At 47.0% G+C, this 27,458-nt stretch overlaps 1 protein-coding gene across 1 annotated transcript in view; it reads right to left on the minus strand.

Annotated features, from left to right (window-relative positions):
- LOC147107382 (H(+)/Cl(-) exchange transporter 4) overlaps positions 1-27,458 on the minus strand; it is a 109,676-nt gene that overhangs the window by 50,836 nt on the left and 31,382 nt on the right. Inside the window, exon 2 of the mRNA XM_086006370.1 lies at positions 9,664-9,815. Within this exon, the coding sequence (XP_085862496.1) occupies positions 9,664-9,807 (144 nt within the window). The 5' untranslated portion in view covers positions 9,808-9,815. The remainder of the gene's footprint in view (positions 1-9,663; positions 9,816-27,458) is intronic.

Consider the following 27,458-nt stretch of genomic DNA (forward strand, 5'->3'; position numbering starts at 1 on the left):
AGGCTACATGCACGTAGCTTTTTGCAGATGCTCATAAGTCCATCTGTTAGAGCTTCACAATCATTATCAGCGACTCATGCAATGTCAAAGAGAGAGATGGGAAACTTTTCTGTCACCAGCTTGCTGTGTTACACCCATCTGTCTGTCCCCCATGCGCGAATCATCCTCAATGCCCATAATTTCCAGGACGGCCTCCTCCCAGGGGGTCAGGTGAGCTATTGAGGCTGTCCCTCCTCCTGTCCTGGATCGCTCTCTTTTGTTGTGAGCTCTCTTTTCCTGCAATGATGGAGACAAGTGGAGGTTGAGTGAGAATGAAGGAGTGAGTGTAAAGATTGCACAGCATAGATACTTAGAAGGAGACAAAGATGGAGTGAGGTTGCAAGACCAAGGGCCCTCCCTGTGTGTTGTCAGTTGTGTTCAAAGCATCAGAGTGATAGGGAGTGTGAGGGCTGCATGTGGAATAGTTATGTGAATGTGACCATAGAGAGAGAGGGAATGGGTAAGGGTGCATGGATGTCAGTGTCAAGTGGGATGTGGAGGAAGAGATTGCTAAAGCTGAGTGCTGGTGAGGAGAGGCAATGGGGATCAGATTGAGGGTGATGGGAAATTCATACTCACTTTTCCAGTGCGCTGAAGGTCATGAAATCTTTTCCTGCACTGTATCCAGGTTCTGCGGGTGACTCCCAAGGAGTTGACCTCCTCAGCCACCTGCATCCACACTGCCTTGGTCTGAGTGGGAGGCCTCTTCCTCCCTGATGAAGGGAAGAGCACTGTTCCCACTGTTGGCCCTAACCCCATCGACTAATGCCTGCAGTGCCACCTCGTCAAAGTGAGGAGCTGATCTGGCCCTCCCGCTTGTCATATTTGCTGCAGCTCCCTCACACTGCACAGTCAAGAAGCTTGGCAGTCTGCAGAAGAAGCAAGGCTTGCTGTGGACCTTAAATGCAGCAGCAATGATGACGTCATCGGAGGGAACTTTCAGTCATGAAAAACCCCTTTGCAAAGGCTTCCCACACGTTGGAAATCAGTTGGTCAATTCAGTTAAAATTGCATCAATCTCCCACATCCATTTAGATTCGTGTGGGAAACACGAAATTCGGATAACACAACACCATCCCGCACCCGAGTTAAAATCCCCCCCAGTGTGTCCATGGGGAAAGGGGGGTTTTTATAGTCGTAGAACAATCATGAGAATTAGTGGGTTTTCATCCATTTAAAACATTGGCTTTGTTTCAACAGTATACCCACAAGAAACAATGGATTTGTGTTCACTGAATCACCATGGGAAATAGTGCATTAATATTGATAGTACAATTGCGAGGTATAATTAATTCACATTCACGGTATGCTCATGATGATTAGTGAATTTACATTAACAGCAGAACCCTTGAAGAACAGGGAATTTCTATTCACAGCACATCCATGGGGGTTAAATTATAATATCCTGCTGGAGTAGTGACTTTATATTCACAGTACCTGCAGGAGACCAAGTCGATACATATTGATAATATATAATCCTGGAGGAATAGACAATTTATATTCTCAGGATGTCTATGAAGAATTTAGTAGATTTACATTTACAGAATGATCTTGGGAGAGGAAGAGTTGAATTCCCAATTGATAGCTTTATGTTTATAGAATGACCATGGAGAACACCCTTATATTCACAGTGCCCCGACATTCACAGTGTGACTGAAAGATTGCACAGAAAATATTCATTTTGTACCAATGGCAATTTTGATCAATTTTGATTTTATTTAACTTATTAAACAACGCAGAAATGAAAATAAAAGACTTTTCATGTTAGTTAGAAAACCAAATGCTGCTTTCAAAAGAAATTTCACAACAAAACTCCATCCATGAGGGGAGAGGTTGGTTTTAACTGAAGCTGCCTGGCAGCAAACTGACAGCGATCGGATTGGCAGCCCGGTTTACACCGCGCCCAGTTTACACCGCGCCCGGTTTACACCGCGCCTGGTTTACACCATGCCCGGTTTACGCACCCCCCCCAAACTGACAGCGATCGGATTGGCAGCCCAGTTTACACCACGCCTGGTTTACACCGCGCCCGGTTTACACCGCGCCCGGTTTACACTGCGCCCGGTTTACACCATGCCCGGTTTACGCACCCCCCCCAAACTGACAGCGATTGGATTGGCAGCCCGGTTTACACCACGCCCGGTTTACGCCCCCCCCACCCTGGTTTACATCCACACGTCACCCCCCCCGCCCAATTTACACACCTCCCCCCCCCCCCCCTGCAGTTTACACCCCCACAGCACCCCCCCACTCCCTGCACAACCCCCCGGATTTACACCACCCCCAGGTTTACACCTCCAGGTTTACACCATCCCCCACCCCCCACCCCCCCCCCCCCCCCCGCACCCCCGGTCATGTTTTACTTGCTAATGATTTTAATGGAAAGTAAAATCAGGCAGGCTATAAACAGGGTGCCTGAACTGATCCTGTCGGTTTTCTGTTGGGTGGATTAGGTTAAAATGAACCCCATATCTAAAATGTTACGTTACAGACATGGCGCGATATTATTTCAAAACTAATCTGAAGTCATTCCCTACTAAGATGCCATAATGTACAATTCTCACTGCAGTCATTCATCCCTGCGGACACCAGTTGGGGTCAGTATTCCAGGTGTTAGGAATGTAGTTTGTACAATATTATAGACAGAGGCAGTAATCCTGCGTCTTTACGCCAAGAATGAGTTCGAAACATGGAGTCCTCCATGACCGTCAACCTGGATTTGCACTCCGAGGACTCTACGCTCCTCCAATTCTGGCCTCTTGTACATTCCCCAACTTCCTTCACCCCACTGTTGCTAACCGTGCCTTCAGCCGCCTAGGCCCTAAACCCTGGAATTCCCTCCCCAAATCTCTCCACCTCTCTCCCTCGCTCTCCTCCTTTAAGACACTGCTTAAAACCTACCTCATTTACCAAGTTTTTTGGTCACCTGTCCAAACATCTCCTTCTTTGACTCGATGCCTCTTTTTGTTCGATAACCCTCCTGTGAACCGCCTTCGGACGTTTTACTTTGCTACAGGCGCTATTTAAATGCAAAGTTTTTGTATGGCGATCGCAGCAGCTTTACAGATTTGTTGACATTCTACGGATATTACCTGTCAGCTACATTTGCAGGTGTCTAGTTTTAAGCTTTTAACCATTGAGCTGATATAAAATGGCTTATTTTTACAAAATGGATTCTTTTTGTACAAAATGGATTCCTTTACTAGCTTTCAATTTTGATCCCTAACACAGTGCGAAGGGGTTAACAAAAAAACCAGAGCCGCTGTACGTCAAACAAACAATCTTCCGCCACCGTGTCAGTGGTTGGTTTGCTGTACACAACCATAATACTGTATGTCCCTCAAGTTCACACAATGACTTGATCATGTAATTGTGTTTTATGAAATGAGTGCATGAAGGGAGTAAGCATTGGGTCTTAAACAGGAATAGTCTTGGCTATGGATAATCCTGGGTATTGTACATCAGTATGTCAGTAAAGTAAGTAAAAGGTAAAGTAAGCTAGGGAGAAAAATAAATAGAGTGGGTCATGTGAAGAGAAGAAAACAAAAGAAAGACTTGCATTTATGTAGCGCCTTTCACAACCTCAGGCGGTCCGAAGGTGCTTTACAGCCAATGAAGTACAGGTTGAGCGTCCGAAACCCGGAGTTCCGGAATCCGGAATCCGGACTCCGGGATCACAGAAATCACAGAAACCCCACAGTGCAGATAGAGGCCATTTCGGCCCATCGAGCCTGCACCGACACATATCCCACCCGATCCCCGTAACCCCTACACCAATACATATCCCACCCTATCCCCGTAACCCCACGTATTTAATCCCCCTAACACTAAGGGTCACATTTTATCATAGCCAATCAACCTAACCCGCACATCTTTGGAAGATTGGTGGCAGGGTCGTCCGGAATCCGTAAAATGTTCCGGAATCCGGACAGCCTGTCAAACCGTTTCCGCCACCAGCCGGGCTGAGTGAAAAGTCAAAAAATGAAATCCAACTACTATACAGTGACAAAAATTGCAAGAATAAAAACGCCAATCCTACCAATTCCAGGCCAGGTCTTCATAGTCACCGCACCACTGCTCCTGGGTCCACAGCAACTCTGCACAGCACACAAGTCCCTTTGGCCAGAATCAACTCTGCACAGCTCACAAGTCCCTTCGGCCAGAATCAACTCTGCATAGCACACAAGTCCCTTTGGATAGAATCAACTCTGCACAGCACACAAGTTCCTTTGGATAGAATCAACTCTGCACAGCACACAAATTCCGTCGGCCAGAATCAACTCTGCACAGCACACAAGTCCCTTTGGATAGAATTAACTCTGCACAGCACACAAGTTCCTTTGGATAGAATTAACTCTGCACAGCACACAAGTCGCTTCGGCCAGAATCAACTCTGCACAGCACACAAGTCGCTTCGGCCAGAATCAACTCTGCACAGCACACAAGTCCCTTTGGATAGAATCAACTCTGCACAGCAAACAAATTCCTTTGGCCAGAATCAACTCTGCACAGCATACAAGTTCCTTTGGATAGAATCAACTCTGCACAGCAAACAAATTCCGTCGGCCAGAATCAACTCTGCACAGCACACAAGTCCCTTTGGATAGAATCAACTCTGCACAGCACACAAGTCCCTTTGGATAGAATTAACTCTGCACAGCACACAAGTCGCTTCGGCCAGAATCAACCCCAGGTGACCCACCTACACCCCATGCTGAGACCCCAGCTGACCCACCTACATCCCATGATCAGACCCCACCCAACCTGACTCCATTGCTGTGGTGTTTTTCCTGATTTAAAGATCTGCACAGGTATAGACTGTGAATTTGTGTTGTCATTGCAAACATGTCAAAAAGGCCAACAGATACCCCAATGGGTTCAGATAAAGGAAAGAGGAAGCATAGTTCACTTTCAATTGCCAAGAAGGTTGAGTTACTTCAGAGATTAGATAGAGGTGCTTCAGTGAGAAGATTGAGTGAGGAGTATGGTGTTGGACTCTCCACCATCTATGATATTAGAAAACAGAAAGAACAGCTCATGAAGTTTTATGCGGAAAGTAATGTTCATAAGGAAATGAGTAAGAGAACAAGTATGCAGAAGCCGAAACGTGATGATTTGGATCGAGCAGTGATGGAATGGTGGCGACAGAGGCGAAGTGAAAAGGTTCCTTTGTCTGGCCCAATGGTGGTGCAACAAGCTAAAATATTCCATGCACAACTGGGGATTGAAACTCCATGCGAGCACTCTTCTGGTTGGCTAGCCAAATTTAAAAGGCGTCATGGCATCAGGCAACTGAAAGTATGTGGTGAGAAAGCCTCAGCAGAGCGTGAGGCAGCTGAAAATTATATTGATGAGTTCATCAAACTAATTGCTGATGAAAACCTTTCACCTGAGCAAATGTACAATGCTGACGAGACAGCAGGAATTGAATGAGGACGATGTCGCAGGAGTCATGGACATAGACAACAATGCTCCCACGGTGCAGGCAGTGACAGATGAAGGAATCACGCAGAGGGTTGTTGCATCCAGAAGAAAAGGATGAAAGCAGTGAGGATGATGGTGATGCCTGTGATCAAGTCGAAAAAGTGCCGATTGACAAAGCAATCAATCTTTGTCCAGAATTAATTCACGCCTTAGAGCAACGAAGATTCATAAGATGTGCGGGTTAGGTTGATTGGCTATGATAAAAATTGACCCTTAGTGTTAGGGGGATTAAATATGTGGGGTTACGGGGATCGGGTGGGATATGTGTCGGTGCAGGCTCGATGGGCCGAAATGGCCTCTCTCTGCACTGTGAGGTTTCTGTGATTCTGTGATAAGTGAAGAAGAAATACTGCAGGTCGACAGAATTCGGGCAAGATTAGTGAAAGAAAAGCCCAAATTATTTAAACAAACAACAATATTCAATATCTTTCAAAAGATGTCGCAACAGAAGGCCGAAGACCTACAGCGTGCAACTACACCAGTAATTTCCACATTTGATAATCTTATTGCTGGCCCATCATCAGCCCCAGGCATCATAGCTGAGCCCTCTACCTCAAGCACAACCTCCAGCCAATTGTAACTGGACCTGTTTATTTTTACTCTGTTTAACAAATAAAAGCCTTCATTTACTGTTTTATATTTCATAACTTAACTGTTTTACAAATGAAAACCTTTATTATATTTCATGCTTTGAGTACTGTACATTCCTTTTCAAATTTGAGGATGGTAACAAAAGATCCAGGCCGGGAAGCTGACATTAAGTACAGTTACAGAGTACTGTGTTGCAAAAACCACAGAGGGAGGCTTACCATGCATTGTGACGAAGCGAGGACTACAAGGCCTGCGAGGAGAAAAGCTACAAGGTGACGTCCAGAAACCGGAAATATCGCAGCCTGGGCCCAGGCATTTCCGGACTCGGAACGTGTTTCTAATGTCCGAAGTCCGGAAACACCCGAGCCCAGGTTGCGATATTTCCGGACTTCGGACATCAGAAACATGTTCCGAAGTCCGGAAAAACACAAAAACCGGCTCGGCCTCGGTCCTGAGGTTGCCGGATTCAGGACGCTCAACCTGTACTTGTTTTTTTTAAGTGTAGTCACTGTTGTAATGTAGGAAATGCAACAGCTAATTTGTGCACAGCAAGGTTCCACAAACAGCAATGTGATAATGACCAGATAATCTGTTTTGGTGATGTTGGTTGAGGGATCAATATTGGCCAGGGCACCGGCATAGTGCCGTGGGATCATTTATGTCCACCTGAGAGGGTAGACAGGGCCTCAGTTTAACATCTCATCCGAAAGACGGCACCTCCAGCAGTGCAGCTGTTCCTCAGCACTGCACTGGAGTGTCAGCCTGGATTTTGTGCTTAGGTGCTTGGAGTGGGACTTGAACCCACAATCTTCTGACTCAGAAGCGAGAGTGCTACCACTGAGTCATGGCTGATACCCATAAATAAACAAAATAAGTATGATCTAACTGTTCGCTCCCTCACGCTCTAGCCCCATTTTGGACTGGCCAGAACATGGCACCCCTATTTATGGTACTGAATTAAGTCATCTTTATTGGAATAGCTTTAAAGGAGATGCCTGGACCAAGCCACTTTGTATAAACACTGCATAGCTCCTAATCCTTGCAAACTTCCTAACTTTAGGATGGCTTTATAAAGCAAGGGTTGTCCAAGGTGTTGCCCTCATGTACTTATAGATACGTACCATGGAGTCTCAAGCCCACATATCCATGTTTCCCGTAAGTTTACATGTATCTCGAGCTGCTGTTACTATCAGACTCCTCGTTCTGATTTTGGATTCACCCACCAATGAGGTAACAGCACTAAAAACAGCCCTTTTGCAAACCTCCAGGCCCACAAAATTCAAACAGGACAAATATGAAGATACCAACAATAAGTTGCCTGGGCTTTGAGCGTGTCAATCAGTTGAACACTCCCTGCCATAAAGTACGTGTGAAAGACCTAAATTTAGCATTGTAATTGTCTTAATATATTTCTGCTTCATTTGGATCAGGGAATGGTTGGACTGCATCTAATTTAAGATATTGTACAAATACTTCACCTCATTTACTTAAAGCTGAGGTGGCCTACGATTACACATGTCCAACTACTTCCAAAACTTTATCCCTGTGCAATCTCCAGTTAATCCTTTCAGAGGATTTAGAACAAGGCAGCCAGCACCTCTTAAAGGGGAGGTGGCCTCTGGCTGCAGACAGTAGGGAACGCTTGTGAACACAGAAATGGTTGTGAGACCTGTAGATCTGGTCCCCAGGTTCTCCAATTCCACTTTGGCGGCCCTGGTCCTGGCAGCGGACTGTACCCCCTGGGGTGCAGAAAGCCCTCCAGGCAACACCTCTATTGCTAAGCTGAAAAGGTGGCTGAGGAGATCAATACCAGGTGCTTATCTCACAGGACATGGCTGCAACGCTGGAAAAAGTTCATTGACCTCGCCAGCAAGCTTGTGCGTAATGGCTCAGAGCATGGAAGAGTCCTGCTGCAGCAGTGTTGGGGCTTCGCAAAGAGCATGGAGGGCATTCTGTCCAACATGGAGCGAGTGATCAGCTCCATGAACAACTACCATGCATGGCACCTACCATGACCGAGTCTCTGCTGACAGCTTTGATGGCAGCTCACACTGAATGTATTGTATCACTGACTGGATGTATTGTGTCATCTATCTCTCCACATTTGCACCCTTGATGGTGTATTACATGGGATGCGCCTCATCATTGTGGCGGTCTAGGAAGGCTTTTCTAACAGACGTGCTTATTGGCTTCAGTTTCAGATAGCACATGCCTGACGTCTGGGGAAAATGGGCACTGAAATATGAACTCATTTTTTTTTTATACAGCATAGTTGTCTAAAAATGCATTGGTGATCAATCTTCTGGATAGCTTTTAGCAAAAAATCTAATCAGAACATAAGAAAAGAGTTGAATTCCAGAGGTGAGGTGAGAGTGACTGCCCTCGACATCAAGGCAGCACTTGACCGAGTGTGGCATCAAGGAGCCCTAGTAAAATTGAGGTCAATGGAAATCAATGAGAAATCTCTCCACTGGCTGGAGTCATACCTAGCACAAAGGAAGATGGTTGTGGTTGCTGGAGGCCAATCATCTGAGCCCCAGGACATCGCTGCAGGAGTTCCTCAGGGCAGTGTCCTAGGCCCAACCATCTTCAGCTGCTTCATCAATGATCTTCCCTCCAACATAAGGTCAGAAGTGGGCGTGTTCGCTGATGATTGCACAGTGTTCAGTTCCATTCGCAACTTCTCAGATAATGAAGCAGTCTCTGCCCGAATGCAGCAAGATCTGGACAACATTCAGGCCTGAGCTGATTGTGGCAAGTAACGTTCATGCCATACAAGTGCCAGGCAATGACCATCTCCAAAAAGAGAGCGTCTATCCACCTCCCCTTGACATTCAATGCATTACCATCGCCGAATCCCCCACCATCAACATCCTGGGGGTCATCATTGACCAGAATTTTAACTGGACCAGCCACATAAATACTGTGGCTACAAGAGCAGGTCAGAGGCTGGGTATTCTGCGATGAGTAACTCACTTACTGACTTTTCCACCAACTACAAGGCAAAAGTCAGGAGTGTGATGGAACACTCTCCACTTTCCTGGATTAGTGCAGCTCCAACAACACTCAAAAAGGTCGACACTATCCAGGACTAAGCAGTCCACTTGATAGGCACTCCATCCACCATCTTAAACATTCACTTCCTCCACCACTGGCGTACCGTGACTGTAGTGTGTACCATCTACAAAATGCACTGCAGCAACTTGCCAAGGCTTCTTCGACAGCACCTCCTAAATCCGCAACCTCTACCACCTAGAAGGACAAAGGCAGCAGGCGCATGGGAGGACCACCACCTCCAAGTTCCCCTCCAAGTCACATATCATCCTGACTTGGAAATATATCGCCGTTCCTTCATCGTCGCTGGGTCAAAAATCCTGGAACTCTCTCCCTAACAGCACTGTGGGAGTACCTTCACCACACGGATGGCAGCGGTTCAAGAAGGCGGCTCACCACCACTTTCTCAAGGGCAATTAGGAATGGACATTTAATGCTGGCCTTGCCAGTGATGCCCACATCCCATCAATGAACAAATAAAAAAATGTAAAATACCTTTCTGTGTCTGTCAGTATCACGGGACTTTTCTCTCAACCAGTCAATCGTGTGAAAGTCCTCATACATTCCAACCTCTGGGACTGATTCATCCAGGAAGTCCATTAAATTTCCTGAGCCATTCATCTCACCTCCTGTTGCCATACTAGATCCTGTCAAAAAGGAGGCAAAAATGTAAACAAGGAAGACTATATATCAATGTTAAAAAAATGTTTTGACAGCAACTCAAAAATGATTTTGTTTCAACAGATTTTTGCTGCTAATACAATGGGCCGTATATTCTGATGCCTACAGGTGGGTACGGGCTTTGTACACACCCGTAGGGACATCGGAAATACCGAATGCTCTTCACAGATCGGACGCCTGCCCTGGAGAAGGGCCTCTGCGGGCGGATAGTTCCGCTTTCTGCAGAACCTCCGCCTGCAGAAAACCCTTAGAAATCTTACGCCTGGTAAAAACATTTATCATTTTAAAATACTTTTAAAAAAGGTAAGATTATTTTTAGCCCCTTAAAATTTTAATTATTTTTTTCAAAAAATTAAATTTTTGTTTAAAATATTTAATTTATTGTAATTTGAACTCATTTTAAAAAAGCAATTTTTTTTTAACATTTATTTAATGTTTAACAGTGTTTTTGGGGTGACCTCCATTCATATATTTGACAGGTCTATCTGTCAAGTGTATGAAGGGAGATTTCCTTCTCCCATTGGCTCCCTATGGCCCACGTGATCCCAGGGACGCTTGCGAACCGCATGCGCCCCTGGGATACGTGAGCCCTGCGCATTTCGAGTTTGGAGAGGCCCAGAAGCGGAAGTATACGCACCTCGGGAGCCCTCGGGTAAGTTTGTAGGTTTTTCCCAATCGGAGGCCTCCGCACGCAGGAAGCCTCCGATCGGAAAATACGGCCCAATGTCTACAGACTATGCTGCACAGAACTGTAAGAGTCTGTAGACAGTATTGCAAGTTTTGTTTGATAATGCTCCTGTAAAGCGCTTTGGGATAATTTACTAAGTTAAAGGCACTATATAAATGCAAGCTATTGTTGTTATAAACTCAATAGACTGCTTTAACAGTCTACTCTGTACACAGTATTGTAACTTTATGTTTAAACTTCCCTTAATGTGGAGCCAGTAGTGTTATGTTCATAAATAAATAGACGTTTTCATTATGAACAGCTAGCTTGAGCTAGTCATTTATTCAGCCATGTGGACTAGTGTACAGGCATCCATCTTGACTACTGCCTTGTGGGTAGCCCCCTACTAAACATACAGCTCCACCTAGTGTACCATTCTAGAATGACATGTTACTGATCATTACAAGTAGGAGCTGCAGCGCTCTTTATGCCTCCCTGTTAATATCCTGGGCCACTGTCGCCCCACACTCACCAATTTACCTGTGGGCGGCTTGGTGTTAAGCCATCTGAAATTCCAAACGCCCGGACGCATGAGCTGCATTGTGGTGTCTGATTGGCCCCATACAGATCACTGGATTTATTCCAACAAGGCCGGAGGACCGGTTTTGGACAGCCCTGGAGCCTCTACAGGTGCAGGAGTTGACCTCGCCAGTAGTTTCAGACCCATTCTTGGGTGCCATCAAATTTAGGCCCCGTTGTTTCGCTCTGCACCCTGTGCTGTGCTGTAAACCTGGGCCTACACCACGGCTGACACTGCAGGATATCACAAGTTTTCCATTTCCCAGCATCAACATTCCTCAACCTCCGCAGAATTTTTTCATTTTACAATGCAAACGACAGCTTGACAGATGACTTTCCCTGTGTCCATTATATCACGGCCTAAACACAAGTCAAAATCACTGAAAACACTATCAGGTGCCCCCAGTCTCAGCTACGCCTCACAGGAAGGGGCCAGGTGGAGGTCCAGCAATGAGCAGCAGTGGCTGACAGGCAGGCCCCTCGATTCACGGGCCACCTAATCTTCACGGCACTTGAGGGGCGGAGAAAATGGGGAGCAATAGGGCATCACCATCGACGGAAGCTTCACCCGTTAAAAAAAAAGAACAAAAATTTCTACACAATGCAGCGTCTTCAATAGAAGATTAAAACTGTCAGTGTAGTGGGCGCAGGGAACGTTAGAACAGTGGGGTGAGCCCATGTCTTCGCCTGGCCGATTACCTCACAACGCTAAATAATGGAAGGGATCACTGAGAATCCAATAGGATGAAAATCGGGCGGGTTCTACAGCGAGTGGGGATTCGGCTCCGCTAGATTTCTGGCAAAAATGTTCCCCATGTGTTTGTTGAAAGGAATTTACTCGATGAGGTTTTCTAAGGTATACCAAAACGCCTGCCAATCAACTTAACAAATGGTTTCCACGCCTCCACAAATACAGTATTCAGACACTTTAGGAAATGTAGTTTGTTTTGCTCAAACAAAAAAGAAAAAAATGTTTGAATGGACTTGCTCGTTAGTTTTTTTTTTAGTAAACTAACACAACAACAACTTGCATTTATATATTGGGCCCAAGACACTTCACAGGAGCAAAACCAAAACAAAGACCGACACCACGCCAAAGGAGGCAATAAAACAGGTGACCAAAAGCTTGGTCAAAAATGTAGGTTTTAAGGAGCGTCTTAAAGGAGGCAGAGAGGTGGCAAGGCGGAGAGGGCGATGGAGGGAATTCCAGAGCACTAGGCTGAAGGCACAGTGTGGACTCTTTTAATAATAATAATAATTCAACTTTATTGTCATTGCACAAGTACATGAACAACGAAATGTGATCTTGCAAGCTCCCATGACTGGGAGAAGCAAAGCCGCTGCGTCTGTGCGCGCCGCCATTCCATTTCCACCATTCCTCCTGTCCGACAATCTTCAGCCCAACGCCCGGGCCTGCTCACCAGCCGCTCCTCCTTCCGTGACCTTCTCACCAACCGCCCCTCCTCGGGGCTCCTTCCGTGACCTTCTGCACCTGGTCTTCCTGATGGTCACCCCTCCAGGTACTAACCAGGCCTGGCTCTAGCTTAGCTTCCAAGCCTTGCCAGTGACCCTGTCCCTAGCCCCTAATACAGCCTTGCCCAAAATATTTAATGTAAAGAACATAAGAACGTAAGAAACAGGAGCAGGAGTGGGCCATACAGCCCCTCCAGGATCTTCTACCTGAATTCCATTTTCCCGTCCTATCTCCATTATCAATGCCTTCTGCCTAATGCACCTGTATTAGCCAAACAAAGTTTACAACCAGCTCAAAGCCCAGGGGTAGCACCACGGTTTACCACCTCCCAAAGAGCTTTATTCTCCAACCAGTGCTGTTCCCACTCAAACGCACTTCTACTAAATTCCTGTGCGTGGTATTTTTTAACACATTTTTTGTTAACTCGTTTAAAACCAAAGGGGTAACTATAGAAAATACGCAGAGAGGAATTTAGAATGAGCACAATAAACATAAGAGAACAGCACTGGTTAGGAAATACATTCTCCAAGGTTGGCTTTATACTGCAGTTTATGGAAACTCAAACATGAGGAAATTCCCCCTTTTTTTTAAACAATGACATTCCCTCTTAAATCCCTTTCTAGCAAGCAGTAGTCTCTGTGGGAAAATCACTGACTCCCAAACCTCTATCTATACTGTTCTGTAACTGGCCTCTAGATAAGAATATAAGAACATACGAAATAGGAGCAGGAGTAGGCCATTCAGCCCATCAAGATCATGGCTGATCTTCTACTTCAACTACACTTTCCTGAACTATCCCCATATTCCTTGATTCCCTTAATATTCAAAAATCTATCGATCTCTGTCTTGAATATACTCAACGACTGAGCCTCCATAGCCCTCTGGGGTAGAGAATTCCAAAGATTCACCACCCTCCGAGTGAAGAAATTTCTCCTCATCTCAGTTCTAAATGGCCGACCCCTTATTCTGAGATTGTGACCCCTGGTTCTAGACTCCCCAGCCTGGGGAAACATCCTCCCTGCATCTACCCTGTCAAGCTTTTACTGATACTGGCTTTTTATTTCCAGATTTCTCAAACTATCCCACTGCTCTTCTTCGAAAAGCCCCATGGGATCCTTTACGTTCACCTGTAAGCTGGGCAGCGGACAGCGCTGCAGGGGTCCTGTGTAGCCGGCTTCCCAGCTTTTCAATAGAAAAACCGCACATGTGTGGTATTTTACATGGGCCGCGCAGCCCCTTAAAGGGGACTTGTGGCCCGAAAAAAATTACAGGGAACATTACAGAAGGGACCTCAGTTTAATGTCTCATCCGAAAGATGGCACCTCTGACAGTGCAGCACTCCCTCAAAGTGTCAACCAAAATCTTTCTGACTCAGAGGCGAGAGTGCTACCCACTGAGCTAAGGCTGGTATCGAAGTCGGGCAAATGTCAAAGATACTGGAAATATTTCAACCGCAATTTTTTAAAGGTCTATTGGGTAAAAATGTACAACTTTCTTTTAATATATTTGATAAAAGCAGGTTGTTGCAATTCACTTTAGCTACAAGATGTTCTTGACTGAGCTCAGTAGACTCAAGTATCTTCCAGCAACGTTCCCAAGGTTTCCTGTTCAAATTATTTCAAACAGCTTCACTGTGGCCTGTGAGTTTTAGGCATTTATTTTTGCCCCTTAGTGGAAGAAATGAGACTGGACTTTGATGGGTCATGCTGTTGTGTTGGAGTCTGTTTGAGTGGATAGTAGTTTAGCTTGGCGGTTGTGCTATCTAGGCCCCACCTTCTGGAGCTCTCTCCCTAAACTTCTTTGCCTCTGTCCTCCTTTTACGACCCTCCTTTCCAACAGTGATGGTCACACCGTGTAATTGGGGGGTGGGATTTCCCGTGGGCCCAGTGCCCATTAACAGAGTGTGCTGCCATCAGGAAGTTGGTGAAGGGCAACGTGTCGCAGGCAAGGGCACCTCGATTCCCTGACATGGTGGTGGAGGGGCTTGTAGAGCAGGTGAGGGCCCACAGGCAGGTCCTGTTGTCCTCAGGTGGCAGGTAGGTGCCTCAGCAGATGCTGCAGGAAGGCCTGGAGGGAGGTGGCAGGCAATGCCAACACTCGCACCATCAACCCCTCAGGACTTGGGCTCAGTGCTGGAACCGCTTCAACAACCTGACCCGGACAGCAAGAGTGGCAACAATGTCTTCCTCTCTCTATTTCTGCACATTGATTTGGGCCACAGTTCTTCCTCCCTCCCCCACTCTACATGCTTCTCCACCAATCACAAGGGGACACTGCACCATCTCTCCTTCTCATTCCAATCACACATTCACCTGTTGTTGCTGCCCTCACAACGGGCACAAACAGCATTTGGGGACAAACGCAAACCATTGCACTCCTCTGCTTTCACATTCCACACTGGAGCCACTTCCTTGTACATGACTATCTCTCATCCTGCCCGCACTTTCTGATTCTCCATCTTGGAGTGTCCACTCTGTGAGGTTGCTGAGCATTCACTGGTAGGCTTTTCTATGTGGTACTCTGATGGCTCCATGGGTGCGGTCAATCAGAGCCTGATCTTGGGCAAAGCCTGCGATGGCAGAAAAACCTACAGCCCTTTCCAGCTGGCGTCCAATGGGAAATGTTATAAAGTCATTGGTCTTGGCGAAGAGGACAACAATGATTTGTTTGCTGCAGACACGGACTTCAGATTGACTAATGTGACTGAGGTTACCCTGCTGTGGCCTGGAAAGGGTCCGCAGTTACTTTGACGGCCACAGGCAATGTGTGGCCAGCTGGGAGAGTAGGGTGCAGGACTTCCTGCATAGGTCTGTGACACCCTCTCTGGAGAAACGCAGCCTCCTGATGCATTGCTCCTCAGTAAACTGGAGAAAACTGACTCTAGGCATCCGCGAGCAGCCCTCCTCATGTGTGAACTCCTCAGAGTCCCAACTGCATCTCCTTGAGCTCCCCCGACCTGTTACTGCTTCTGTTGCACCTGTTGCCCCAACAACAGGAAGTTGGCCGAGCTGACTCCCATCTTGAGCCTTGGGCTTCCTGACGGTTGTGAGGCAGAAGAAGACTGAAAATCAGTGAATTGTAATGGGAAAACTTGTGAACAAATCGAGCCAGGCAAAGTGCAAACAGATACCAATGATCTGTGTACTTGAAGGCGAGTGTCCCTTTAATTAGTTGAAGTTCCATTCCTGTACCACCTAGCAGCACCGGGCAGGTCCAGGACTGCGTGCTACATCAGGTTTTTTTTTAGGAAAATGGCATTGGGCTCCTATTGACATCACATGACCCTGATTTAAATACTTAGAATGACGCTCCTCCATGCTGCTTCAGGCCAGAGCCTGGGCCACCTCTCCTGAAAATCCCGGGCAAAATGGCGGCAGGTGGGAGCGGCGTGGGAAGTACAACACCGCAATCTTCAGCCTGCCACCGCCCTATTCCCACCAGACGAACCGAGTTCACATTGGCCACCAGATCTCCAGGAAAATTTTCTTCTGGTATATTTGCGTGGTATTCATTTCCCTCTGGTTGTGTCCAATGCTGTCAAGCTAAGAACAGCAATTATATTTATTTTTATCTATCTGATTTCAAGTAGCCTGTTGACCAGATTGTATCTTACATTTTCCAAACAAATTGGGTTGACTCTAGCTACAGTCACCACAACTTGACTGAAGATCATACCAGGACTTGAATTCTTGAGCACCAAGTCAGTGTAATGTTTTATAAATTGGCGACAAATTTGGTCATACAAAGATGGCGGCAGAAATTGTCTTCCAATAAACAAAAGGACATCATTGGAGCTCCTTTACCTTGAATGAATTGGGAATCTTTGAACTTACCTGTAGAATGGCGCAAGTTCAAGCAACACGTGGAGTTGATGTTCGCAGGTCTGCTGAAAAGCAAAGGGGAGGAAGAAAGATGCAGCTACCTACTCCTGTGGATCAGAGAAAAAGGGAGAGACATTTTTAACACATGGTCTCTCACCACAGATGAAGCAAAGGTACTGAATAGTTATTTTGACCGTTTTGAATCATATGTGATGCCCAAGACAAATACGATATTCGCTAGGTACAAGTTTCAGGAGAAAGTACAAGGAGCTAGTGAGTCGTTTGAACAGTTCATGACTGAGTTAAAACTACTGGTAAAAGACTGTGAGAATATGCCGATAAAGATGAGATGGTCAGAGACCGCATCGTGTTTGGAATACATTCAGCTAAAGTGAGAGAGAAACTTTTGAATGTTGGGTCCGGGCTAACGCTGGACAAAGCTATGGACATAGCTAGATCGCACGAGATAGCCCAAGCACAGTTGAAAACCATAACCGGCGCCACGAGCAGTTCGCGTGAACAGACAGTGCACGCAGTTAATAGACACACACCAAAGAACACCGCCCAGAGAGCATGTTTCAGAGTTCTAAAAATGAGCGACACAGACATAAAAAGCTTCAAAAACTGTGGATATTGTGGAAACAGCTGGCATGGAGAAAAGGAGCAATGCCCTGCCAAAGGAAGGCAATGTACTAAATGTGGTAAACGGAACCACTTTGCTAAAGTTTGCAGGACTGTTCTCGGAAAGCAGTACACACAGTGAGTGACAGCCAAATGCCAGATAGAGAGCCAAATGCAGAGGAACTGTTTATTGATTCTGTGTCACAGAAAAAACAGATTTCAGAGACTGAGCAAGCCTTTGCCGATATTGAGATAGGAAAACAGGGCAAAGAGCTTAAGTTTAAACTAGACACTGGAGCTCAGGTTAATGTAATTCCTCTGAGTGAGTATCACAGCTTGAAGGATGAGTGTGAGCTACAGCCCACCTCATGTAGACTGACCAGCTATGGGGGTGAGCAGCTCATTGTAAAAGGCACATGCGTGATGAAATGCAAGTACAAAGAAAGCGACATGATGTTGGACTTTTACATTGTTGACACTCGAGCACCTCCAGTGCTAGGTCTAAAGGCATATTTAGACATGGACCTCGTCAAGCTAGTGCTATCATTGACAGCACCGGTTGAGAAGCAGACCGTCATGGAGGAGTTTGCTGATGTTTTCAAAGGAATCGGACTATTCCCAGGTGAATGCACTATTCACCTTGGCCCAGCAGCAACCCCTGTGGTTTGCCCACCGAGAAGGATACCCCTTGCTCTATGTAGTCGCCTGAAGAAGGAGCTGCAGAGCATGGAGAATACAGAAATCATCGTCTGGGAAACAGAACCGACAGAGTGGGTCAACGCGTTAGTAGTGGTTGAGAAACCACGTACAGGCAAGCTCAGAGTCTGTCTCGACCCCAGAGATTTGAACAAGGCTATCAAATGCCCTCACTACCCTCTACCAATGCTAGATGACATCACACCCAAGCTAGTGGGAGCACGTTACTTCAGTGTAATGGACGCACGATCAGGATACTGGACTATCAAGCTCACGGAAGAGTCATCTAAGCTAACAACGTTCAACACACCATTTGGACGCTACCGATTTCTGCGTTTACCATTTGATCTTATCTCAGCTCAGGATGAATTCCAGCGGAAGATCGACGAAACCTATGAAGGCCTCGACGGAGTAGTCGCAATCGTAGATGACATCCTCATCTATGGCAGGAATAGAGAGGAACATGACAGGAACATCCGTGCGATGCTACAAAGATCATGGGAGAAAGGTATCCGGCTCAATCCCGAGAAAAGCATAATCGGATCCACCGAGATCAGTTATTTCGGGCATTGCCTCTCAACTGATGGCATTAAGCCAGATCCAGAGAAAATCTCCGCCATCAAGAAGATGGAGCCGCCGAAGAACCGCACAGAGCTAGAGACAGTACTAGGCATGGTTAACTGCTTAGCCAAGTTTGCCCCGAGCCTCTCCGAAATCAACGCACACATGCGTCAGTTGCTCAAACAATCCAATGAGTTCCTGTGGGTCAAACAACATGACACAGCATTTCAGAAAATGAAAGACCTAATCACCAGAGAACCAAGACCAGTTCTTGCCTACTTCGACCCCAACAAAGAGCTCAGACTACAAGTGGACGTGTCAAAGTACGGACTAGGCGCAGTATTACTGCAAGAAGGAAAGCCCATCGGCTACACTTCCAGATCTCTCACAGACAGTGAAATCAACTATGCTCAAATCGAGAAACAGCTATATGCAATTCTGTTTGGATGTAAGCGTTTCCACCAGTACGTCTATAGCCGACAAGTCATTGTGGAATCTGACCACAAGCCCCTCGAGTCAATCATGAGGAAACCACTAGCCGCAGCCCCACCAAGGCTACAGAGAATGATCCTTCAGCTACAGAAGTACGACTTCACAATCATTCACCGTCCAGGCAAAGACATTCCTGTCGCAGACACGCTCTCCAGAAAGTCTCTTAGCTACCAGGACAGCAGCCTCAGTGAAGGCATGGATGTGCAGGTGCACGTGGTGTACAACAGCTTACCTGTGAGTGACTCAAAACTGAAGGAGATCCGAGCAGAAACAGAGAAAGATGCACAACTCACACTGCTGAGCAAAGTCATACATGAAGGATGGCCTGAGGAAAGGAGGAAATGCCCTCAGAGCATATCTGAATTCTGGAACCACAGAGACGAACTGTCACAAATCAACGGAATCGTCTTCAAAGGGGAGAAAATCATCATTCCTACCAGTCTCAGAGAAGAGATGTTGACAAAAATTCATGCTGGACATATGGGCATGGAAAAATGCAAACAAAGAGCACGTGACATTATGTTTTGGCCCGGAATGTGCAAACACATTGAGGACATTGTCGGAAAATGTTCCATTTGTCTAGAACACCACCCATCAAATGTCAAAGAGCCCATGATACCTCACCATATCCCAGACAGGCCCTGGCAGGTCGCGGCAACGGATCTGTTCACATGGAACAACGAGGACTACATAGTGACTGTTGATTACTACAGCAGATTCTTTGAACTGGACAAGCTTCACAGCACCACATCTGCAGCTGTGATCCACAAGCTAAAGGCAGCCTTTGCCAGGCATGGCATTGTAGAGACTTTAGTCTCAGACAATGGCCCCCAATACAAATCAAAAGAGTTCGAGTCGTTTGCCAAGGCATGGGATTTCACACATGTCACATCAAGCCCACATTACCCTCAAAGTAATGGCCTTGCTGAAAAAACTGTCCAGATTGCAAAAACACTCATGGACAAAGCCAAAGCGGACAAAAGAGACCCCTACATCAGTCTCCTTGAGTACCGCAACACTCCGGTTGACAACTTCAAGTCACCAGCACAGCTGTTGATGAGCCGCAGACTTCGTTCAATCCTTCCAAGCACCAACCAGCAGCTGCAGCCAGAGGTTGTCAGCTGCAAGCAAGTGCATGCAAAACGTGTACAGAGACAGCAACACCAAAAGAGATACTATGACAGGTCAGCTAGACTACTGCCGCCGCTGCACAATGGAGAATCCGTCAGAATCCAGGAGCATGACTACTGGAAGCCAGCCGTCGTCATCCAGCCAGCTGACACTGAGCGATCGTATCACGCCCACACCCCAGAAGGGCAGGTGTACCGCCGCAATCGCAGGCACCGCCTGAACACCAAGGAACAACACCGTCATTCCGATGAGAGGATCAGTTCAACAGAGTGTGATGAACAGAGCAATACACAAAACACATCATACTTACCTGAACCTAAACCTGAACCTGAATTGTTGACCGATTCAGGAGCATGCTCAGTTCCATACCACACAAGGTCGGGACGAGAGGTCAAGCCTAGAGTTATCCTTGACTTGTGAACTGTCAAAGGGTGTAGGCGGATTGCTGCCCTAAAAAAAAACTGTACATCGTTATTGAAACGTTGAGGTGTTTTCAGCGCTAGTTAAATGCTGAGTTTACTTATATGTTTATGCTACCGAGAACATTATGTAGAAGAAAGGTTTAAAAGTAATGCATAACATTTTTCTTTCAAAAGAAAGGTGATGTAACATTTGCATATTGAATTATCATTGGCCCGCAGCCATCTGTAAGGAATACCTATTATATTCATATGTGATCACATGCTGAGTTGTCATTGGCCTGCAGGCATCTGTAAGGACTACTATTGTTTTGGAAGACCCAGGGGGTCCTAACTCCATCTTATCCCCACTGTGCTGTATGATTGAGATCACAGATCTGATGCTTCATAAAAGAGTTAAACTGTAATACTCTGTTGTCCTGCAATTTATTATTTTTATACAAAGTGTGTAAAACAAGGCAGGCGCCTTAGAGGCGAATTCTTTACAGGTTAACTGCGCTATATAAAATCTTCACCATTTTAAACTGACATTCAACAAGAACAACAACAACTTACATTCAGAGCGCACCTTTAACATAGTAAAATGTCCCAAGGTGCTTCACAGGAGCATAATCAGATCAAATTTGACACCGAGGCACATAAAGAGATATTAGGACAGAGGTAGGTTTTACAAAGCATCTTAAAGGAGGAGAGAAAGGCGGAGAGGTTTGGGGAGGGAATTCCAGAGCTTGGGGCCCAGACAGCTGAAGGCTCAGCTGTCAATAATGCAAAATGAGGGATAAGCAAGAGGCCAGAATTGAAGGAAGGCAGAGATTTCGGAGGGTTGTAGGGCTGGAGGAGGTAGGGAGAGGCGAGACCATGGAGAGATTTGAACACAAGGATTAGAATTTAGGTGTTGCTGGACTGGGAGCCAATGTACTCCCTACTGATTAAATTTGCTAGTTTGCCAAAAATATGTGTAGCCCAAATCATATTTCTATAAGTAGTTTGTTCCACTTACTCTGGATCACAGTCATCATTGTTCATTGCCTTCACTATGGTGCTCTAGTGCTCTTCCAAACAGTTTGGTTTTGGAACTCTGTTATTGTTTCAGCCAAGCTTATGTTATGTGAGAACAGGAGTGGGCCATTCAGCCCCTCGAGTCTGTTACAGGAACAGCGGAACAGGAGTGGGCCATTCAGCCCCTCGAGTCTGTTACAGGAACAGGGGAACAGGAGTGGGCCATTCAGCCCCTCGAGTCTGTTACAGGAACAGGGGAACAGGAGTGGGCCATTCAGCCCCTCGAGTCTGTTACAGGAACAGGGGAACAGGAGTGGGCCATTCAGCCCCTCGAGTCTGTTACAGGAACAGGGGAACAGGAGTGGGCCATTCAGCCCCTCGAGTCTGTTACAGGAGCAGGGGAACAGGAGTGGGCCATTCAGCCCCTCGAGTCTGTTACAGGAGCAGGGGAACAGGAGTGGGCCATTCAGCCCCTCGAGTCTGTTACAGGAGCAGGGGAACAGGAGTGGGCCATTCAGCCCCTCGAGTCTGTTACAGGAACAGGGGAACAGGAGTGGGCCATTCAGCCCCTCGAGTCTGTTACAGGAACAGGGGAACAGGAGTGGGCCATTCAGCCCCTCGAGTCTGTTACAGGAACAGGGGAACAGGAGTGGGCCATTCAGCCCCTCGAGTCTGTTACAGGAACAGGGGAACAGGAGTGGGCCATTCAGCCCCTCGAGTCTGTTACAGGAACAGGGGAACAGGAGTGGGCCATTCAGCCCCTCGAGCCTGTTCCAGGAACAGGGGAACAGGAGTAGGCCATTCAGCCCCTCGAGCCTGTTCCAGGAACAGGGGAACAGGAGTAGGCCATTCAGCCCCTCGAGCCTGTTCCAGGAACAGGGGAACAGGAGTAGGCCATTCAGCCCCTCGAGCCTGTTCCAGGAACAGGGGAACAGGAGTAGGCCATTCAGCCCCTCGAGCCTGTTACAGGAACAGGGGAACAGGAGTAGGCCATTCAGTCCCTCGAGCCTGTTACAGGAACAGGGGAACAGGAGTAGGCCATTCAGCCCCTCGAGCCTGTTACAGGAACAGGGGAACAGGAGTAGGCCATTCAGCCCCTCGAGTCTGTTACAGGAACTGGAGCAGGCAAAATAGGCCAGAGGGAGTGGTAACAAAGTGGGTGGGTTTGCAGGAATGAGGATGGGATGAACAGAAAGAGAGGATTTGGCTGTGACAGGCTCAAACTTAAAAGGTTAAAAAGATAGACTTACCTGCGCCAATGAAAAGTTGAGCAAGTTGGGCCGAATGTCATTGGAGTTTAGAAGAATGAGAGGTGATCTTTATTGAAACATATAAGATGCTGAGCGGGCACGACAAGGTAGATGCAGAGAGGATGTTTCCCCTTGTGGGGGAATCTAGAACTAGGGGGCATAGTTTCAGAATTAGGGGTCGTCCATTTAAAACGGAGATGAGGCGGAATTTCTTCACTCAGAGGGTTGTGAATCTGTGGAATTCTTTACCCCAGAGAGCTGTGGAGGCGGGATCACTGAATATATTTAAGGTGGACATAGACAGATTTTTGAAAGGTAAGGGAGTCGAGGGTTATGGGGAGCAGGCGGAGAAGTGGAGTTGAGGCCAAGATCAGATCAGCCATGATCTTATTGAATGGCGGAGCAGGCTCGAGGGGCCGAATGGCCGACCCCTGCTCCTACGTCTTATGTTCTTATGACATGAAATCATCCAGGACAAAGAAACCCAATTGATCGGCACCCCATTCACCACTTAAACATTCACTCCCTCCACCACCGGCATACCGTGGCTGCAGTGTGTACCATCTACAAGATGCAGTGCAGCAACTCGCCAAGGCTTCTTCTGCAGCAACTCGCCAAGGCTTCTTCTGCAGCAACTCGCCAAGGCTTCTTCGGCAGCACCTCCCAAACCCGCGACCTCTTCCACCTAGAAGGTCAAGGGCAGCAGGCGCATGGGAACACCGCCACCTCCAAGTTCCCCTCCAAGTCACACACCATCCTGACTTGGAAATATATCGCTGTTCCTTCAACATCGCTGGGTCAAAATCCTGGAACTCCCTACTGTAGTGATCAATAGCATGTCATTCTATAGTGGACACTAGGTGGAGCTGTAGAGCTGTATATAGCTGTATGTATAAGACTACACTACCCAGCTATATATTATATTAAGACTACATTACCCATGAGGCTAGGCTACCCACAAGGCAGCAGTCAAGATGGAAGCCTCTACAAGATGCTGTACAAGTCCACATGTGCTCAATAAAGTAACGAGCAAAAGCTAGCTGTGTTCATAATAAGAATGTCTATTTATTAATGAATATAACACCTACCTAACAGCACTGTGGGAGTACCATCACCACACGGACTGCAGCAGTTTAAGAAGGTGACTCATCATCACCTTCTCGAGGGCAACTAGGAATGGAAATAAGTGCTGGCCTTGCCAGTGACGCCCACATCCCGTGAATGAATTAAACAAAAAATATGGCAATAAATCAGAAGGACCAAGTTTGAAGCCGACAGACAAAACTCTGCTCTTAATCTTGTGAGATCCATTTGCCAATGTAAAAGGACAAACTTAGAAAATCTCACAAAAAGGTTGAGAACTGGTACCATGAAATAACCAGTGAGGCAAGAATGGGAAAGGTGATATGGAACATCCCATCCTAGGACACTAATGTCAAACCTCACAAACCACCAGTACAGGAAACTTTCTGGTATCCGGCACGGACAGGACCGATGTGGTGCCGGTTCATCAAAAATTCCGGCTAACCGAACGCTATAGTAAAAGATACGGAGCCGAGAGCTCCGTATAAAGCAACAAACCCTGTTCAGCTTCAGAACAATCGGCACAAGTTGCAAGCGTCTCTGTAGCTTAGCAACAGCTGCAGCTACACCCTTGCACAGCAACAAATGGAGTAAAAAAAGTAAAAAAAAAGTTACCTGAACCTACTCCTGAATTTTGCCGGTTAACCGACATTTCCGGTTATTTAGGGGCCGGTTAATCGAAAGTTTCCTGTACTATTTATTTTACAAATACTGCACGCACGAGGGCACAAACTGGTCTTGGGCAGTGGGGCAATCCAAGCGACCGCAAATCAGCCGCCATTTTAAACCCCGCCCGATTCTCTTCTGTGTTGAATTCAATGGAGAATAAAATCGGGAGAGGATTAAAACGTACGGCCGATTCGCTGTCGTCACGTTTTGCGTTACCACCCGAGAATGATTTCTACTTCACAGTGCCTGACATGTAAAAGATCTCGGGGGAAAAATTGGGTTGCTTTGTGCCTCCCGTTAGCGCTAACAGGGAGCAAAGCACCTAGCGCCCGGGCGCGCCGCCGCTAACGCCTCCCGCAAAATTCAGCGGGAGGTTAGTAGCGGCGATAGCCAGTAGCGCCCTGTGGTGCTGCGCCTCCGGCGATGACGTAATCGCCGTGCGTAGCACCCCGCTTGTGCCCCGGACGGAATCTTCACTCGCGTCCCCTGATCTACTGTCGGACGCTATGTCCGACGGGGTTTGCGGCTGGGATGGCGATAATTAAAGGGCAGGTACCGGGCGGCCATTTTATTCTGGGCTGCCTGCCAGCACCTGCCTCCTCTGGCCTCCTGCTGCGGGGTGCCGGCCTTGATCTGTCAGCCTGGCACTCCCCTCGAGTGCCGGGCTCTTTTGCCGGCAGCCCGCTCCCCGGTGATCCAGCAGGGCCCCCGTTGCGCGCTGCGCTAGGCCCCTCCCCTTTAATCAGGGGAGGGAGGCCTGTAGTACCGTGGCGCTACGAGCTGACACGCGTGGCGCTGCTGCACGTTGTGCCATGATATTGGGCTGGAGCGCCCCAAGAGGGAGGGGAAGCACTTCTAGTGGCGCCCCGCCTCCTGCTTGGGGCGCTACCATTCAATTTCGGGTGCGGGGGTGCTAAGTTTTTTGAGGCACTAAAAGTAGAGTCCCGGCAAAGTTAGCGCCCCAAAGGGGGCGTGACCCAATTTTTCCCTCCAAAAATACTATATGCTGGTTAAAGTAACTACTTCCTTTTGGCAAAGCATGCGTGACTAGAGTTTGAGGAGTGGGTTGTTTTGCCAGCTCCCTCAAGCTGTATGTGGGGGGGCGGTGACCATATTTTCTAAACCAAATCTGGGGACACGCAGAGTAGGAGTACAGCAAAGCATTTCAAGAAAACCGGCAGGACGACTTTGTTGCTTCTGCCTGTGGAATACACGTAGAGACAACACCATTTTCACTTTACACCGAATCTCGAATCTTGCGTGTGTTCTGGCGACAGTGCTGTACCATTTATACTCGTCCCCGAATACACTAACTTTTAATTTCTCAATTTAAAATCTGTTCCAAACAGAGCGAGATTTTCCATATAAGGTGTGAAAGATCCTCTGTCTCAGAAACCTCTTCCCGGTGGGAGAATTTAGAGCTTGCCTTATTCAGTAAAAAAACCACGGTGCGCCGTACTGATCTGAGGTAAAGTAAATCCACTCACCCAGCAGATCTCACTGCGCCCTCGCCTTCTCCTGCGCATTTTAAAGGTTCCGCCCTCTGGCCAGTCTCTATTGGCCGAAATATGGGGTCAGGTGACCCAATCCCCCAGAGTGCAGTGCGGCCCGAGCTATCGATGGGGCATTTTCGCCGCAGCGCTGCATTGTGGGAAGGCGGGGCCACCATTGTCGCCTCCATTCATCCGGCTCCTGGAATCCATTCCTGAGCTCAAACCGGGCGGGAACAGGTGGCGCATCTCCCTCCGGGGCTTCCGTAAATTCCTGCTTAAATAAACAAAGACTCTATACGGGGAGGAGTTTTCTGAACCGGGGACTCTTCTGGGGGCATTGTTTGCCTGGGGACACAGTACCTAATCCGAGGACTGTCCCCAGAAAACGGGGTCGTATGGTCACCCTACTGTATGGCCAGCAGCAGCAAAGTAAAAGTAAAACTGTAAAGGTTGGAAATTAAAATTAAAAATCAAAGAAACTTCTGGAAATACCCCACAAGTCTGTCAGGCGGCATATTGGCTGTGTTTCATTGCTAGCAAAGGGTCTACACCCCTTTTCACATGTGCTGACTGACCCACTATAGATTTCCACCATTGCCTGTGTTTTTATATAAAAGGGAGCAGGTTGATACTTTCTATTTGAAGTGCAGCCACAGTTGCATGGTATAAATAGAAATAAAATGCAGTGATGGCTCACGAACATTGGCATCACTGCCAGATTTAATTTCTCCTTACACCGGCCCACATCAGCTAGTCCCTATATATTGTTCCGTGAATGAGCAGCATGTATCCTTATGAAACATGTTTAGGTTTTTCCACAATCAAACAACAGGAAATAATCCCTAGCCAAGACAAATCTTAATTACAGTCTAGACATGTCTATAGCCGACTATTACTAGAGGGTTGCAATGCCTTAAATTGGCAAGCTGACATGAAACTGAAACTGTGTTAGCACATTACTGGTGAACAGTTCATCACACATCCTTTTTGTCCTTGATATGTGATCAGAGAAACTAAATACAAAAGCTGCAAGGATTCTGGGTAACAGACTGGGTAAGGACGGCTGGTTAATTCTCTAAAGGACGTTAGTAAAACAATTACGTTTTTATGACAATCCGACAGTTTCACGGTCACTTTTACAGATACCAGCTTTTTATTTCCATATTTGTTTTAAAAAACTGAACTTAAATTCTCAAGCTGCCATGGTAGGACTTGAACTCATGGTCTCTGGATTACTAGCCCAGTAACATAACCACTGCACTACCAAACCCTGGAAAGAGGCAGCTGAGAAAGGTTGAAGAGTGACTAATTATTCACACATACAGCTGACAATGTTTTTTTACTCGTTTATGGGATGTGGGCGTAGCTGGCAAGGCCAGCATTTATTGCCCATCCCTAATTACATGTACAGGTAGGTAAAGCTGTAAAAAAAAAACAAGGGCACTTTGGGTTTTACAAATAGGGGCACAGGGTACAAGAGCAAAGAAGCACTCACACTGTCTGGCTAGTATCGGTTGCTGGTCGTTCCTGCCTTATACTCAGACTGGTGGTCCTCTGTTGCTGCTCCTCTCACTCCTCAACAACAGTAACTTGCATTTATAGAGCACATTTACTGGAGTAAAATGTTCCTTGTCCAACATGTCACATATAACGG

The sequence above is a fragment of the Somniosus microcephalus genome, chromosome 14 (assembly GCF_052327205.1).
Source record: "Somniosus microcephalus isolate GS21.2 chromosome 14, FLI_Smic_1.0, whole genome shotgun sequence".
Lineage (NCBI taxonomy): Eukaryota > Metazoa > Chordata > Chondrichthyes > Squaliformes > Somniosidae > Somniosus > Somniosus microcephalus.